General features: G+C 42.3%; 1 protein-coding gene across 2 annotated transcripts in view; it reads right to left on the reverse strand.

The window, feature by feature from the left end:
• The window catches only part of prex1 (phosphatidylinositol-3,4,5-trisphosphate-dependent Rac exchange factor 1), a 78,483-nt gene extending 61,417 nt beyond the window's left edge, over positions 1-17,066 (reverse strand). Inside the window, exon 1 of one of the 2 annotated variants that reach the window (XM_040013901.1) lies at positions 16,656-17,066. In XM_040013901.1, the coding sequence (XP_039869835.1) occupies positions 16,656-16,799 (144 nt within the window). In that variant the 5' untranslated portion in view covers positions 16,800-17,066. The remainder of the gene's footprint in view (positions 1-16,655) is intronic. The other variant, XM_040013902.1, reaches the window with a different exon arrangement.
• Between the last annotated feature and the right edge of the window lie 812 nt (positions 17,067-17,878).

The raw sequence follows: 17,878 nt of genomic DNA on the forward strand, positions 1-17,878 counted from the left end.
AGCTTCCCTCTTGGGACTGTTTTAAATTTAGGATATAGGTGATCTTAGCTTTGAGGAAACAGATACAGTGCAGACAGATTCATTGCATTAACATAACCACACGAGCCTTTGAACAGAAAACCACATTTACTCTTACATGCTTCGTGAAAATGTCTTTTCAGGTACCAAACAGACATTTTGGGGCTGTTTCATTGTCCCTTGGGTCTAATAAGACAAGACGTGTTTTCCTTTTACACTTAAAGCCTCGCTGTATGGATCCTAAAGCGCCTGAGCATTCAACTGTAAGACACCCTCCAAAATGAACTGTTTCACTGTTGCAGTGTCTACGCACAGCACTACACCAACATGGCTCATAATAAGGCTCGTGTCAAGTTGAGCTTTGCTTGCGTGTGCAGCTCAGTTTTTGTGTGTGTTAGTGCCTGCCAATCAGATCCTGACTTGGGGGAAAAAAGAAAAAAAAAGGTGAATAGAAGGGAAGTGAATCTGCAAACAGTTTCTTTTATTCTCTCTTCCCCATTTCTCTGTCTATTGCCCTGTGTCTGACAGGCTTAACCTGCCTCAGTCTGACTGCCCTTCAGACGCCAATACTGGGATATCAGAAAGGAGATATGCATCCCCGCACCGACGAATAAAACTCTATCCCGAAGCCTACTTCATCAACCCGGCTCCTGCTGTTGTGTCTGCCTGCATTTCATTGCCTCAGATTTAGAAATTGATAGCTTTCCATGTGAATCAAGGGCGTTACAAAGAAGTCCTGGGTTAAGTGAGACTACTGCTCTAAAAAAGAAAAGCCTTCGCCCGATACTTTTGGTACAAAAGTATGACACCATGATCCTTATGCATGCCAACAATGTCATGTTAAAAGGTGCCGCTTCTACGTGTTTGCTTTATGGTTCAAGTTGTGAGATCCAGTGTCAACCCCAACACGAGCACAATGGATCAATAAATAATGCATGATTCTAGTAAAAAAGGTTATAGGACATTATCACTAACAGTGCCAAATGCCAATGCAATAAATGTTTCATTGCAGGTTGCAAAGCAATACTTTCTTCCATCCAAAGTTATGGTTAAAGATAGACAGCAAACACAGATAGAGAGGAGGAAAACACAGCATCTCTGGCTTTTGCAGGGATTAAACTGAGGATTGGTTGCTAAATGCATTTTAGCTTATCTGGTATAGAAATATAACACTTTGCTTTAATATCACCCCCTTAGCAAAATATGTCTACGATCTAAATGCATAATCAAGGGAAAAAAAATATTTTAGCTACAGCAAAATATCGACTAAAGACACAAAAGATTTTCCCTATAAAATCTCTAATAACCTGACCACCAGCACTGAATATGGGCTGCTTTTGATGCTCAGTACTCAAAATGCATTAAACATTCAGCATTAGGTGCAATCCAACGCTAGAGTTGTCAGGTTGAACATGCTCCACTAAAGAAAATAGTCCCTATGAAACCTAATGACACCTTTGTAACACAAACTGCCTAAATAACTACATATGTTAAGTAACAGGATCAGTTTTTGTAATTTAGGTGAAGTGTGTCATTTATAGAAAACCTTTTCACGCTCCCTGCAGTTCCACATAGCACCAGTTACAGAAAGTCACTTCCCATAATTAAAGACCGACACTCCTAATCAGACGTTCGCTCTAAAGACAGAACCCAGCCAACCAAGCAGTCAGGCAGCAATTTTATAATTTCCTCTGCCTTTTTTTTTCTGTTTCTGCCTCTCTTTACTAGCTTTTACGTAAGTCGTACCAAAAATAGAAAGCACGGCTCCTCAGCAGTGAGCTGTGACCTCGCTAATTAAGACCAGTATTAAAGGGAAGCGGTAGTTGTCATGTTCTCGACTGTTTTTTTGTTTTGTTTTTTTGGGAGGGAGCTGATTGTGCTTGAGGCATACACTAATTAAATCTCCCATATGGCAGCTTGTACCGTGTCCACACTGTAGGAGTCACTCAAGTGAGAGATTGCTCCCCAGCAGAGGATACGAGACAGGCAGGAAACAGAGCTTTTCCTCAGTCGCTTTCAGACAGGGTTAGCGCTGAGTGAGGGTGTGGCGGGTGAAGAAAAGAGCCAAGGAGGCAAAGGGTGAAAACAGAACAAACAACAACGAGCAAGGGGACAATGGTGGAGGAGACGGTGAGGTGTAAAGTATCTGTTATTCATGTATTCCTCTGTGACAGCTACCATCCAGGCAGGAATCACTCCTTTAACAAATGTGCCACACAGATGTGGTGAGACAGGAATCAGCAGGGAGGATGGTAGGAAGAAGGAACAAAGAATTCCTTTCAGTCAAAGTCTAACCCCAACAAGGACAGTCTCCCCCAGAGTTGTATTGGCTGTCTTCATTGTTCCATCACAAAAGAAGACAGGTTTATTTGGAGAGAAAATTGGCTCTCCTCGTCCACCATCATGACTAAGGCAGGCTACAGGGAAGCCAGAATACAGGACAGTGCAGAGCATAAACTGAGCATGCACCCCAAGCATGTCCAAGTTTACTCAAACTGAGACTTTTACGCAGTTTGTACAGTAATTTTTTTCAGCGCGTGATTGAAATCAGAAACAGGAAATTGCCCCAGAGAAAGGTACTATGGGTGTAATTGGAAATGTGTTGACATCTGATGGACAGCAGTTCATTGTGCACAAACAGCCAAGTATCATAATTGGACAAACCGCAGTCTGGGCTTATTTTCATATTTGACTATTTATTGGGCCTTTCCACTAATGACCACCAGAGACTGTAACTTCCTGCCAGTCACGCTCAAGCAGAAGTTAGAGATACTCTGACATCATTTGTTTCAACTTCCTCTGCAATCGAAATAACTTGATGTATGACAAGTTATGAATGTTATTGGCTTTGTCACTGTGAAAGATCCAATATTTCTCCTTCTATTGCGCTACCGTAAAATAAGCAGATGTGACTGCACTTTTAGAAGGCTCTCAGCATATTACAAATCATACACGATTTGCATAGAGAGGACAATATCTCAGAGCATTACGCACATGCACACAAACTGGAAATACGATAGGTATATTGACGAGACCCGCTCTTTCCACAGCACGCAGTTAAGCCAGTTGTTTACGAACACTGTAATTCTACTCTACACCACTGTGTGCAGTTGTTGTGCTCATTACTGCTTAATTACCAAACTCAGAGACGGCAAGATGCGTCTGATGGTCCTTGTTTACTTTCATATCGCCATCTCCATCTCAGGTGACCTTATCTGTCTCTCCTCTGACATCAGCACGTCATCATCAGCAAGGCGAGGCGTGTGTGTCTGTGTAATCCTGTTTAGTGGAGGATCAGACATTGATGAATAATATTTGCTTGACTGATGAACAACAACAATAACCCTGCCTGCACTGGCTTGGGCTGACAAGTCTGTGTTTAGATGTCTGAAATCTGAGTCAGTTCACTATGAATTTGATAGAGATGGAAAAGGGCATGACGGTGTTTCAAAAGCTCGCCAACAAATCAAAAACAGTAGGGGGATGAAAAGAGGGAGTGCAGTGTAGCCTCTCCCGCACTGGTTTTCCTGTGTAGATTAGATGGCGCACCTTCTTACGCTTCAATACCTAAAAATAGCAACGATATCAATCAGTGTGTTAATAATAGTTGGTCATATGGGACACAGACTCAGTTTTGTGATACTTCTGGACTCATAACAATGAGTCAGACTGGCTCGGAGGAGGGCTCAGCTGCAGCACAGAGCACAGCGAGGATATTGCACATGATGCCACAGGGGTGAATGGCAGTAAGGGAAAGCTGCTCGTGATGCAATCCCACAGGAGACAAGTAACACAACCAGAAGCTCCTTGGCAAACCACAAAGTAGCTGCCAAGCACACTGATGCAGCATTGTACCCACTGACATTTCATTATGATATATACTGGAAACTCCAACATCCTCCATACAGGAAGTAGTTGAAAGTCATTCTCAAAGTGTATCATCACACTGTGAACACATCTTTGTTTTTTTGATTTTTTTTTTTTACATATATATGAAATTCTTGGCAGTTAGACATTTAAAAATCCACACTGCTGTTATGCAAACTTTGCAGCGTCTCTTATTATTTTGCTCAAGTTTTCTTTACTATTGCTCAATCATTATTAATCAATCTTTTTGGGGGGGTTTTCTCCCTATTGGGCCTCAAAAGCCCACACTGCTTCTGAAAGTACTTAGAGAAACTCACTGGGGTTGAAACTCACAATGATGAGAGCAATACACAGGAAAATGTCAGCTATTATTAAAATTTCTTAGCTGTGACTCTTTACAGGGATCGAAAAGAGCCGCTGTAGTTCAAGCATGACAGTTATGTTTATTGGTTTGGAATTTAAATAGTGAGAGTCAAACTAAAGCTTTTTTAATTAGCTGCACAATGAGAGAAACCAAATACAGTCGTGTGATAAAGTTTTCACATCGCTCTTCGCAACTTTGTGAAAAACCCAAGTACATCCTTGCTGCTTTCATAGGAAGTAAGAGAGTATGTAGCTGCCAGGTGCTGCTGAACAAACGCACTTCTTTCAGGTATGTGTTAACACAATACCACAATGTGGTAGGAATGGACATCCCAACAAATTCACCTCAAGGTCAGACTGTGCACTGCTCAGAGAAACCGGAAAAAAAATAAAACAAGAGACTCTAAAGGCCTCAGCACATTAAATGTGAAAGTTAATGACAGTACAATTAGAAAACAGCTAAACAAGTATGGCATGCTTGGAGAAAGTCACTTCTCTGTAAAAAGAACATAGCAGCATGGCTTAGGTTTACAAATAAACAAACAAACCACAAAACTTCTGGAACAATGTCTTTCGGACAAATGAGGGCAAAGTGGAGATGTTAAGTCATAATGCACAGCAATGAAATCCAAACAAAGCATATCAAGCGTCGAGCACGGTGGTGGAGGGGTGAGGATTTTGCAGCCACATGACATAAGGACATTGCAGTTGACTATATACAACTGAAATTGTGTGGCAGGACCCTATGAGAGCTGTGTATAAATTAATGCCATCAAACCTCAATCAAGTGAAGCAATCTTGTACAGAAAAGTAGGGCAGATTGCTTGTTATCGCAAGTTATCGCTGCTAAAGGCACATCTACAAGCTATCAAATCATGGGTTACATTTAGTTTTTTAAAGCACTGCACAGAGGCCTGTTAAACCTTTATTTTTCACATGTAGAAAAAAGACCTTAAAAGCAAGCTTTAAATATAACAATGACAAGAGTCTTTTTCCCCCTAGAAATATGTCTGCTAGCTTAAAAAATTGCAAACCAGCTTTTTGTTAGCATTTTCCCAACCCCACACCCACACCTCTGAATTCACTTATCTGGTGTACAAGATATAAGCAAGATTTTCAGTCAAATGCTGTGCGTGAAACCTCTTGTCACTCAGAAAATTGCCCTCATGTCCACTGAAAATATGAAAATTAGTGTGCAAGTCAGTGCAAATTTAAATACACTTCTAGACACAGCAGTAGTGGGTACTTTAGTGTGGATGGCAGTGATGGCACTGGAAAGTGCAACTTCATAGTGGCTGTCTATATCACTCCAATATCACTCAAAAAAATATGATGGTGCCAGAAAGTTTATGTACAGTTCATGGATATACATGCATCACTTTCTCCCACAAATTGCATGAAGGCTGTCAAATGTGCCACTTTTTCAAGCAGCGTGTGAGCAGGTTGAAGTAAGTTTGGGGGATCCCACCAAACTGAGTCACTCGTTTCTTTCTGTTTTTCTGTTTATTGGGAAAAGAAAGTGTGTGCAAGAAAAACTGAAGACAAGTTAAAAAATCCCAAACTGCAACAGAAGAAGTGCACACGCATGCCTCTGCGCGACTGTGTGACATGCAAACAGGAAGTGAAAACAGAGCAATGGCACAGAACAAAGGCCAGTGCTTTTCTTTGTCTTTTTTTGACGCTCAAATTCGACGACAAGAATTTCGTTTTCTTCTCAAGTCAGGCGAGAAAGGAAAACAAACACGTCGGCAGAATGAAGCAACTCCTCTCGACACAAAAGCAGCAGATGCCATTTCTGGACAGGAAGTGTGGCTTTTGTGAAAAGGAAGTATACGACATGTTTGAAGGCCACTAACTCAGCTGTTCTAAGTAAAGTCTGATGACTTTGTGCTAGTGTGCAACCAAGCTGTAACAAAGAAATAAATCACACCATGCTCTCAAGACTAAGAAATTGCAGATTTTTTTTTATTTATTTATTTTTTTAGCTATGCTGCAAAGGCGAATGGAAGTTAATGTTATTTATTGGTGTGGATAAAAATGAATGGACTGAAATGGAAAACTATAAGCTTTAGGTCATTTTCATTTTTGACGGACACCCACTGCAGAAGCTTCAGGTTTACAGCTTGTCATCGCCTTAAACCCAAAATAGTGCAATCATACCAAACGCTTATGTCTCTTGTCATGCAAGGCATAAGGCAGCATTTATTGTGACTGACAGCCAAATTGTCATTGTGGGTTTGATTGGGTGGTGGGTGTTGCTAGAAGCTGAGGTTTATCAGAGCGAAGAAGGGCCAGACAGTAAGGTGTGAAGATGCAGATGGACCATATGTTGGTGAAGGCTATGTTTTCGCTCCAGTGGACAGTTAGTAAGATGCCTGCTGCCTTCACGTCTGCTTTGTCTGCTTCTCAACGCAGCTTTCTACCTGCTGCTAAAGCAAACTATGAAACATGACTCATCTCCTATTTATCTGTTTTTAGGTGAAAGCCTTCTTGTTGGCAAAGAATCCTACATATTTAAAAAAAACTAATAAAACACGCCACTGATATAAAAAAAAAAAAGCTACAATATTTTATTTACCCTTTCACATTTCACATTTCCTTTCACCAATGAATGTATGAAGCCAAAATGAAAATATCAAGAAGTAATGTAAGAAGTGTCAAACTAGGTCATGTTGCAACACGGGAGGCGACCACGCATACGGAGTCGAAGTTAGCAGCCACGAGCACAGGATGTTAAGGGTCACTCACAGTGTGCGGCTGAGGTTGTTTTCAAGCTCGACACTTAGCAGCGGCCAATTGTTATCTGTAATAACCAAGGACCGTAGAACGGCAAACTTGTGCGTGTAGATCTCAGCTGCCATATTAGAAGCTGAGGTGAAAGTTTATACAGAAAAGAAAAGAAAAGTAAAGCGCTGTCAGTCAAACGAATTCTCGTCAAGGCTGGATAAATACTTTAGGTCGTTTTCTGTAGTTAAACAAAACCTAGTGAGCACACATGCTTAGCTTGGACCTGTTAGACAATGACATTAATGCTTTAACAGGTTTCATAATAAACAGCAATATGTGTGAGAAGTGACGAGGGATATTAGCATTTGTTTTGCTGCCATCACCATGTATGCATCCCATTTCTCATAACAGCAAGTGCAAATATGAATGTATAGGAAATCAATAACAACGTGGTATAATGGTTACATAATGTACATGTCAAATGTTTCCTTAGCCATTTGTCTGGATTAAATCCTTTCAACAAGCAGAGTTTGGAGTGTATTAGACTTGCTATTAGAAATCCAATCAGACTGTGCTGTCCTAAGCACATTGTTGCTTTACTGTAAATATCAAACTTGATTATCTTCTTTGAGAGTACATTTTTTTCCTTATTTCTCTCCATGATGAAAGGGCCAATAGTGTTAATGGGAACAGAACTAGGGCATTTTTTCTGCCTACCCACGGCTACATCAGCATTCAGCAACAATGCTGGGCCATCTCACTCAATTCAGATATCTCACAAGAGACCCCGTATATCAAGAACAAGCTTGAACACTTGTCAAGGTTTTTCTAGCAGGCCCTCGGAGCCTCTTTTCAATTCGCTGTGGTTCCCACACCTACTGAAGCAAACCTCAAACAGAACCACAGATCCACAGATTCAGGCGTTTTCTAAGCGAGTTCTCAGGTCACCAGCCTCAAGCTTTCTACCCCTTCTCATCCAAGAGAAAACAACAACAAGCTTAAAACAATGCACCCATTAAGGATCTCTCTTTTTTGGAAAGAGGATTGGAGTGGCTAGTCACAAAGGGAGACGGGGCATTTTGGAGAGGGAATGGGGCCATTTAGGGGTCGACATGGCATGAAATTGAATAAATAAATGAAGAAATCCCCTCTTTGTGGCCCGGGTGCAGCAGAGCCAGAGAATGGCCCGTGGCGTTGCCATAATGAGGGACCCCAGCAAACCTTAGGAGAATTCTTTTTCTCTCAGGCCGTAATTCACATCTTTCCCCAACCCTCCAAAAACTCCCTCAGCTCCCCTTCACCCACCAACCAGTGCCTTGCTGTCTTCCAAGAGAAAGCCTTTTTGGCAGCGCCAATCACCAAAACACAAAGTCTTCTTTGAGCCTCGTCCAGTTTTTCCCCCCCCCCTCCCCATCTCGCTCACTTCCGCTTTGAAGGACTTTAAACTTCAGGGCTCTTTGAGCTGTTCACATGGGCGGAAACTAAACACGACAGGGGGATGACACAGTGCCTCCGCGACAGAGGACAGGCAGAAAGCGCTGGACCGAATACTTCCTGTCTAAGACTGGGTATTCATCACAACCCTGCTGTACAAATGAATGGATGACACACGATGAATATGCGGACTACGTATTTTGGACACCTCAGATGACAAATTGTTGAGACTGTCTCAGTAAGCATGTTAGGCTTTCAAAACTATACTTTCAAAAAGGTTCCACAGTTGCTAGAATTTTACAATTTACATTTCTGAGCTTGCTGACATTTCTGTCCAGTATTGCACAAAGTTGCTTTGCACATTTTGTTTTACAAGCTGCTCCCAACTACAAAAGAAAAAACTTCCAAGAGGAGACCTGTGGTCCTAATAATCATTCATAAATGAAACCAGCAAATGTTTGACTCCTTTTGTATTCGTTTTATGTATCTGCTGCAATGTGGACTAAAAAAACTGCGATGTGTGCAGTTCTTTATGCGTTAGGCAGCATCGGACACATTTTTCAGGCTTAATATCAATTCTACCACTCTCACTACAGTATATTCTTATATACTTGGACGACATGCTGGAAATGGAAACATCTGTGTATTTGTTTCACTGAATGTTACAGCCGTCTCAAAACCTATTACAAATGTCTCTACCTGTAGCCTACATGGCTCAAATTACATTCTGTCTTTAAAGGGAACATCCACAACAATTTTTTTCTAAGTTGCTTTCCTGTAGAGGGGTGACATGTGTTGATCAGTAGATAACATCATGGACCAGATTGGAGAGGCCATCTGGACATTTGTACACTTGGTTGGTTTTTTTGTTTTTTGGGGGGGTGGGGGGTCGACAGACACGGGTATCACAGACTGGACCAGAGTGTGGCAAGTATGAAGCTGAGTGAGCCATCAGTGACCTGTGACGCTGCCGGCTAACCAATTGATGTAGCACAGGTGATCACTCAAGCTAAACTCCATGATATTCATACGTGTGTATCCAAGAAAACATTGCAGCTTGCCTTCATGTACACATCCAAGCTAAACCAAAGTACGATTGCCACACCTAACATGCAGCTGAGCAGACATAAACAAGGTTACAGGGACAGAGAGGGAGGAAATTGAATGGTGGCAAAGACACAAATTAGTGGCTTACATTACACCATAATGGGTCTTTGGCAAAGCAAGGGGGAAGATCACAGAGACTGTTCGCTGGTTCTGACTTAAACAGCATTTACCAGCCTGATAGAGGACGCCATTAAACGGGCAGACAGCAGCTAGTCAAAGCCCTGCCTGTCTGAAAAAAAAGTACTTCTCAGTCTCTGAAAGCACAAACCTACATCCTATCTCACTTCTCGTTTTGGCAGCCACAAATGCAGCAAACGCCGAGGTAAGTTTCCACTTCTAGAAGTGATATTTGCAGGTCGATTTTGATTCACCATATTCAGCCGCAGAGCAAGTTAAATAGTGAGCCACATTTAATTTTGTGATAAAGAGACAATAGGTCTGGTGAATAAAAAAAAAAAAGAAGAAAATAAATAAAAACCACTATCTATCCTGCAAAAGCTCTTGGAAGCTGAAGAGTCCCTGCAGGATGGATAGAAAATTGAAAACTTAACGTGTTAATGTGCCATATCAAAACATTTTTCTTAAAAGGTTTCCTGTCAGCACATGAGAACAAAAACTTTACGGTACCCGCATGTATGACTCAAGCCTTTTATAAAGCCACGTGAGTTGGCAAAAATGTCACCACAACTCGCAAATGCCAAAATAAAAGCCCTTCAGCTACAATGCCCAAGATTTTGTCAGCAGCTGTCATGAACAGTTACCACAACATTGTCAGAGCTTCTTTGACTAGCGGGGGGGTTGAAAACAGAAAAGGCCAAAGAGCCTCACCAGTTGGCTGGTTGGTAAATTGTTTATCTCGAAGCTCATTAATTAAGTGAGTCGTGTCAAAAACAATTTTAAGATAACAGCGAAAATGTTCTTTGTTTTTAGCTGTGGCATTTAGCTGGAAAAAAAAATCTTGTGATGTTCTGGGTGTTCACTCCAACACTCAGGCCATCACATAGAGCTGACATGCTCAATCTGTACTGTCTGTCGCTTTATATGAAAGCAGGAGTGCAGTGTCTAAGCTTCTGGTTTAAAATGATCATTATGAAATAAGTCCTGGTTGTACAACATGGCAGCTACATAACAATGACACCATATGCATTACGAGCTGTCTATAAGCCTCTCTTGTATGATGCATATCTGTCTCTAACAAGTATGAAACAGACTTAAAATTAAGTAGTGACTGCACAACCAAGAAGATAATGCTGCTGTTTTCAGTAGCTTATGGAAACTTTCCCCAGGTAGGTGAAATGGCGTGAGGTTGAAATAACTGTGTAAACTCTATTTGGCCAATCAAAAAGAACCTTATTGTTAATGGAGAGTTAAAAACAATTCAAAGTTAAACAGGAATAACCCTTAGATGGGGATTCACCAGGTGGACAGAGCAATATTCAGTTTGCCAGATCACAACATTTCTAGTTGATCAGAAAGTAATAAAAAATGAAAAAGGCAGAGCTTTGTGTACTGTGACTCTAAAGCCCTGTGAGGCAAAATGGCAGTTTGTTATATTAGTCTGTATAACTAAAACTAACTGGCTTGGTAAGCTTGTCCATGATTTACCAAATATCTTTGCCACAGTCAGTACCCTTAATAAGTTTTGTGTGAAGATGTACTAGTCCAGCATTTTTCTATCAGGCAAATGACCTTTAACCCCCTCCTGAAAGAAGACCCACATCTGGTAGTATTTAAAAAAGCAAACAAACATTGTAATCCTGCTGCCTCGCTCTGTAAACCAAACCCTCAAGGGAGAGCTTGTGCGAAGTCATTCTGCAGACATCCGTCCATCCTGCTACCTTTTCACCACGCTGCACAGTCGCTGCACCCGGTGTCCCCCCTAAGAGAGTACATGCGCCAACTTCGTCCAGACTACGATGTGATCTCGAAGAACATTGGAGGTGTCACATTGCCTTGCTTTTACTATTCAGCCCATGTCATCTGCTGTATCTTATATCAGCCTGTTAAAAAGCACAGTGCCCCAGATACGCGGTTTTACCATTTCCAGCCGGTACAAAGCAGTGAATGTCCAAGTTCTCACCAGACATTACATGATCTGATATCGGACACATTGATATGCAAACTGATGAAATCAGATTTGAAAGGACACGCTCCTGAATAGCTCCACTTCTTAAAATGCTACTACAAAGAGAGAAAATTCTTGGACACAGTAAAAAGGGATTTCTTCTGATAATCTGCAAGCATCTCTCGGAAAGAGAAGGAAGCTTTTCTTTGCTTTTGCATCATGCCTCTGGGTGTTACAGTGGTTTAGACTTGTTAACTTGAATACTTTAAATTCCTGCTGCAGTCTTATGCTTCAAAGAAATAGCTTATCAAAACACATGACTAAAAAAAGCACAGAGATTAAGTTGGAAACTGACATTTACCACCCCGACATTGCAATAATTTCGTCTGGCACAGTACCCGCGCTGCAAGGTACCAATTGTCCAGACTGTGATTGATGGGTGCACAGCAGCAGCAGCTTGAAACCTTATTTATATGAAAATTTGCAGCTTATGTAATGAACTGAAGTACGGTTAGCACAAAAGGCAAAGCATGTACCGATTATTCAGCTGCATTCAGAGGCAAGGACTATTTACAGGTTTGATTAACCTACAAGTTACATGCTGTATGAGAAGACTCTAAGAAGACTGTCTACACTCCCAAGTTTGTCCAGCAGGGCTTTTAACTTTTAAAGCCCAACAATATTAAAGACCCTCAAAAAGTCCCAGCAGTCTGCCACAGTAACTGTTCTACCTGCTGTTCAATCTCCACAGGCTGCCCCCCAATGCCCTCACTCATATATGTGGAGTGTGTGTGACTTCAGCTAAAGGCTGCAGTGAACTGAAACCACCAGCGTTGTGGCTACGACGAGAGCTAGAATCTTAAGCTATTTATACGCCCAAGCCCAGAGAAATCCGATGCTGGTCTTTACAACTAAGGAGGGACAGCGAACGAGAGAGAGAAAGATGGACCAGACAAAAAAAGGTGGGGAATAGGAATATGAATGGACATTATATAGGAAAGTAGGAAAAAGGTAGACACAGGCTTGTGCTTGCAGGGGGGAAGCTTGGAGCTGTCTATCTGCATGTTTACCTTTGTGAGCACTAAGATGTGTATACCCGTGTGTCATCCTGTTTGCTCAGCTACAGCCAAAGAGGTGTTAAAAAAAAAAAGTCTAGCATCAAAACACAATTTCACTTCTTCATGGCAGCGCAGGTTAGCATCGGATGAGTACTCTCACTTGTGTGTGGCCCAAAGTAAAGGTCACAGTCCTTCCAGATGTTTCCTATTATCCCGCAGCACTGACAGGACCTCTGCGGTCACTCGACTCTTTTCCATCACTCACTTTTCAGAATTACAAAGGAAGGTCACAAGCCAAGAAAAAAAACTATCGGCCACTCATTTCCAGGATTCACCGAGACATGGGTCAGCCTGGTCAAAAAAGGAAAAACAGTCCTAAATGACAACCAATCATATTCATGGCATTCAAGGAAAATCCCTCACATCTAGCAGGTATGACGCCACCGACCACATTCCTATCACAGATAGCCTAGTATTTTGGTGCATCATGGCTGGGAAAATCCAGCTGTGCAGATTAAACCATACCCTGAAGAAAATTCCCATAAACCTATTGAGCTAGGATGTGATTATTTCACACAAACAAACGCATCGCGACAAAAGCTTGAAGAGCACAGCAATCTTCGTAAAAAGGAAGCAGCGTGTTAAATGTGACAGCTTCCGATCTGCTCAAAGAGTTAATAGATTTAGAGATTTGCTGCGATAACAGTGAGGGGGGGGGGAAATGAATCCTCTAATCCCTCTTTTCACACACCCCCAACCCCCTTCTCACCTCTTGTCCTCACCACTATCCCCACACGCTTCCCTACAGCACATTGGATGAGCTTGTTGGCGCTGGTAATTGCCAAGGGATGAGTGACATGCAGAATGGCTGAGGTGCCAAAGCCGGATAACCATCTCTTTTTGTGTGAGTGTGTGTGTCATTACAATCATTGCAGCTGAGAAGCTGCTCTGCTAAGGGCTTTTTTTTCCACTGGGTTTTTAAAGTGCATAAAGGGAGGTGGAAAATAAATCAATGATAAGGCAATGCAGATGATGAAGATGGTCAACAGCTACTGTACTATCAAACCCTCAACAAGACCAGAAAACAATATCATAGCACGAGCGGTTACAGATAAGAGAGAAGCTGACATGCATAAAAAGAATCAGTACACTGAAAAATTAAGTAAGTCATAACTGATGATGAGAAGTAATCCAACGCTACATTCAGAGGGGAACGAATCTATTTCTAGGGGAATAAGGTTAAGGGGTGGGGGGTAGATAGACTTCAAAGGGTTAAGATTATTCGCATCTTAGTGTGAGTTTCACACAATCAAAACTAAATAAAGTGGCAATTACATTCAATACACGTGGTGTGACAATAGCATGCCTGGACTTGAAAGCTGTTCAAGCATAAACTGTGCTGTGTTCTAGTCACAGGCAAAATTCACTTTTCATTACACAACAAAATGCATTAGTATTCAATGCACTGTGAAATGAGCTGCATTCTGGGAAATGTGGGAGTTATCTAAGCAATGAGGAAGGGTGAGAAAAAGCTGAGAAGCTGAACAAAAACCCTACTTATTACCATTTTATTTAAATAGGCTGCCCATCTCAGCCTTTTTTTTTTTTTACACTATGGGGCGTACGCATCCCCAAACTATCTGCCCACACCTTTACTGAACCTATCTGTATCTTTACTGGAAACATATGTTCTGAGCTCCCACAGCCAGACTTTTCCTTATCAACACCACAGTGAGCTGCATGGTGACATAGCCTTGGCTCCCAGCAAGGGTTCTCACTGAGGGTTTTCTGCCGAGCTGGACCCTGGACAGAAAACACTGGGTGGTGGAGGGGGGGGATTCGCAAAGGATTGGCCATGGAGGAGGTGGTGGAGAGCGAGGCTTCTTTTCTCGTTTTGTTCTGGATCCTCATGTTTGCCTTTAGCAGTGTAAGCACCTCATCACCCATCCACCCCCCCAGGTGAAAATTCAGTGGACAGTGTCACATGTAGGTTAATGGGGAGCAGTGTGTTTTGCCATCAGGCCTCTTTAGTGCACATGTGAAGATGACTGTTAACGAAGGCATTCACAGACATGCATTCCGATCCAAAGAAACACTTGTTAACAAGATGATACAAATAACCAACCTGTCAGTTTCTGCAGCACAGAACATCGCTGGATATGATTGGCATTTAAAAAATGTTTTTTTTTTTTTAAAGATGCTGGATTGTATTGAGTAGTTGCCAAATGGTAGTATTTACTTTTAAAACAAAATCTCATTGGCTCATGAAATGGGCATAGAGACTATTCTATGAAAAGACCCTGGCAATAACATTACATCACACAAGCCAGACCATATCACTTGCCTCAGGCTAAACACCATGTGGCTTAAATCAAAAGACTCCCAGCTCACGTGATGATAGGCCGGGGTATGGTGAAGGGCACGAAGCACTGACAGTTTTGATGTTCAGACTTCCCTGATAAACCTTTGAGACTTCATCATTACCATTGTGCGTGGTGAGAGTGGAGGGAGGTCAAAGAATGTCCCTTTGCCACCTTGCAACAGAAGATAAGCCTCAATTGAGTCCACTGTTGAGCTGGATACGGAACAGTGAAGTTATATTACGTAGGTATAACTCTGAAAATGCCATGCACCACGAATGGCATGACACGGCGGTGCGGTGAGCCTTCTGCACCGGTCACCTCAAGAACTTTGAGGAAGTTCAACACGTGACAGCAGAGAGGAAAGAGGGAACCGTGACATTGTTTAGCAAAAATGCGTCATATGTTGAAATGTTGAAAAAAAAAAAAAAACACACCAGGAAACGCAATATCACCATAAACTGTTTTTAAAGGCAAAGTGAAAATGATGAGAATCAAAGTCTGCCATCGAGTCGGCAGGGTGCAAAAGAAAGATAGACGTAGTTGTCCTGACCTTTATGTGCAAGGGGCAACGACAGTGGGAATTTCCCTGAAGCAGACAAATAAGCCATTGTATATAAAAGAAAAATAAGTAAGGTCACATTATAGTCATCACATTAAATGCAGCGAGGTGGAGTTAACCACGCTGTGGTTATGAGTCTCAGCTGGAGGCAGGAGCCACCTGCACTGTACAATTACCAGAGATGACAAGGCGGGGATGAGGGGAGGAAAGGCCAACGGAAAATGACAAGGGGAAGTAACAAATTGAATAGTCCCCCTGCAGGTGGGTGCCATCTATACTCGCGCTGTGCTCGGCGGCTGAATGGAGCCAGGACGTTCATTCATGAGGTAGCTGATGTACAAAGAGCGAATAAGCAAACGGTTTCTTATCGCTGTCTGAAAAAAGGAGGCGTGGCAGGGTGTGATATTCCTGAATACCTATTTATTTGTATTAAAAAAAATGCATGTGCGAACTGGGCTCTCCTTTCCTTTGTTTGTTTCAAGCTTGAGCTTTAACACACAATGGAAAGGTGAGAATAACACCACCACCCTCCTCAAAACACTAAATATGTATGAGTCCCCGCAGACGTCCCAAGAAACACGGTTTAACATCTCAAAAGTTTTCATTGATAACAGTAGCCTCAGATGCACGCAGGTCTTTTACAAAGCTGTCAGTCTGCGTCGCAATTAAAAGCCCCGCAAACAGCAGCAAACGGCAACTGCGCGTCCCAAGCCCGTTCCTACAGAAGAAGCGTTCACAGACAGCGCTGAAGTAAAGGTTCAAGCAGCCCGTGTGGACACAGAATCACGCCAAACTGAATGCAAATTTATTGTGGTTTAATCTGACAGGTTAGATCAGATTAGATCTTTGGGGTGGGTTGCTTTTTTGCTTTTGTTTTTTCCTTGCAAAGGCTGCTTCTTAATCTTTTTCTGTGTATGCCGATTTAAAAAGAGTAGTCCGGGGATTGGAAAAACATCTAGAACAACACACGAGATGAGCGTGCATTCGGAAACAAATAAAAAAACATCCGCTAATATACAGATTTGTAACTGGAGTTTGGCATCATGTTCTGCCAGTGTACGGGAGACACACTTGCGAGAGGATGTCAAACTTACCGACTGGAGGAAAAGCAACGTCCGAACATAATCCCTCTCGGTGTTCAGTATTTCATTTAAAACACACAGCCTCAGCCGCTGCTGTCGGTCCGAGTCCTTGGCTGCGGGGATACAGTTCTCCTGATGCCCGTCGTCCTCTTCCATGACGGTAACTCAACCCTCAGAAAGGTCGCTCTCTACAGAAATACTCTCCTTTTTTTCTCCCCCTAAGTATTCGCACTTTGTCGGGTCGTTGCTTCAGTCCATTTTTGCATTAGGAAGTTTTTCCCGAAAACCTCGCAGAGCACTGTTGCGAAACACTGGAAGAAAAGTTCACCAAAAGTACCAAACAACAAGCAGAGAGCCCGGCGGAGTGAGCGCAGTCACAGCAGCAGCAGCAGCTGAGAGCGAGCGAGGCAGCAAAGCGGAGAGAGGGGAGGAGGGGGAGGGACCCGCTGCCTGCCAGACACATAGAGAGAGCCCAGTACTGCTCTGGACACCGAGAGCTACAGACACAGTAGCTTTAAATGCGTACACGCTACAGTCTGATACTATTAAGTAAACTCCCCGAGTATCCCATTTCCCATGGTACTAAAGGGGGCCCAAAGGCAACAAAATATAAATAACCTAAACGCAGCTCGCCTAAAACAACAAATACTGAACTTTAAGCTGCCTTTGTAGAAGACGGTTAACAGGTACAAGTCATACAGGTATTCCTAATTTTGCTGGCGTTTCTCCTTCTTAGTCAAATACGATACTAGTGAGCTAAACACATACAACTTGTGAGAAGCCATGCGAAATATGACAGTAATCCTAAAACCTTAATTAAAGGTCTTGACTTTCATTGATGTCAAATATTTACTATAACAATGCTCATTCAGGCCCCCTGCCTGTCACAGGAGCTATCCCCACGCGGGGTCTCAGTGAGCGTTAATAAGAGAAACGCGCCCTCAAGTGGTTGCAGGCCAAAATACAACTTTCAAGTCCGGGATGGGCAGGAGGACTTCAGGAACGGTCTAAAAGCTCTGATACAAGAAAATAAACTTTTTAATATCATCATTGATTTCCCCAGCAATCCCTAACGTTTGCCTTTTTTTTTTTTTTTTTTTTTTTTATAAACACGTGGTCACAAAAGCTGTGTATTTTGATGCAATACAAAATTCAAATGGTAATCCTCCATTCACCTTGCCGGCAATTAAAGGTTCAAACCTGTGCCCAGAAGCCTAGGCTAAGCTGTTTTTCAT

The sequence above is a fragment of the Simochromis diagramma genome, unplaced genomic scaffold, assembly GCF_900408965.1.
Source record: "Simochromis diagramma unplaced genomic scaffold, fSimDia1.1 OVJJ01000705.1, whole genome shotgun sequence".
NCBI classification, from domain to species: domain Eukaryota; kingdom Metazoa; phylum Chordata; class Actinopteri; order Cichliformes; family Cichlidae; genus Simochromis; species Simochromis diagramma.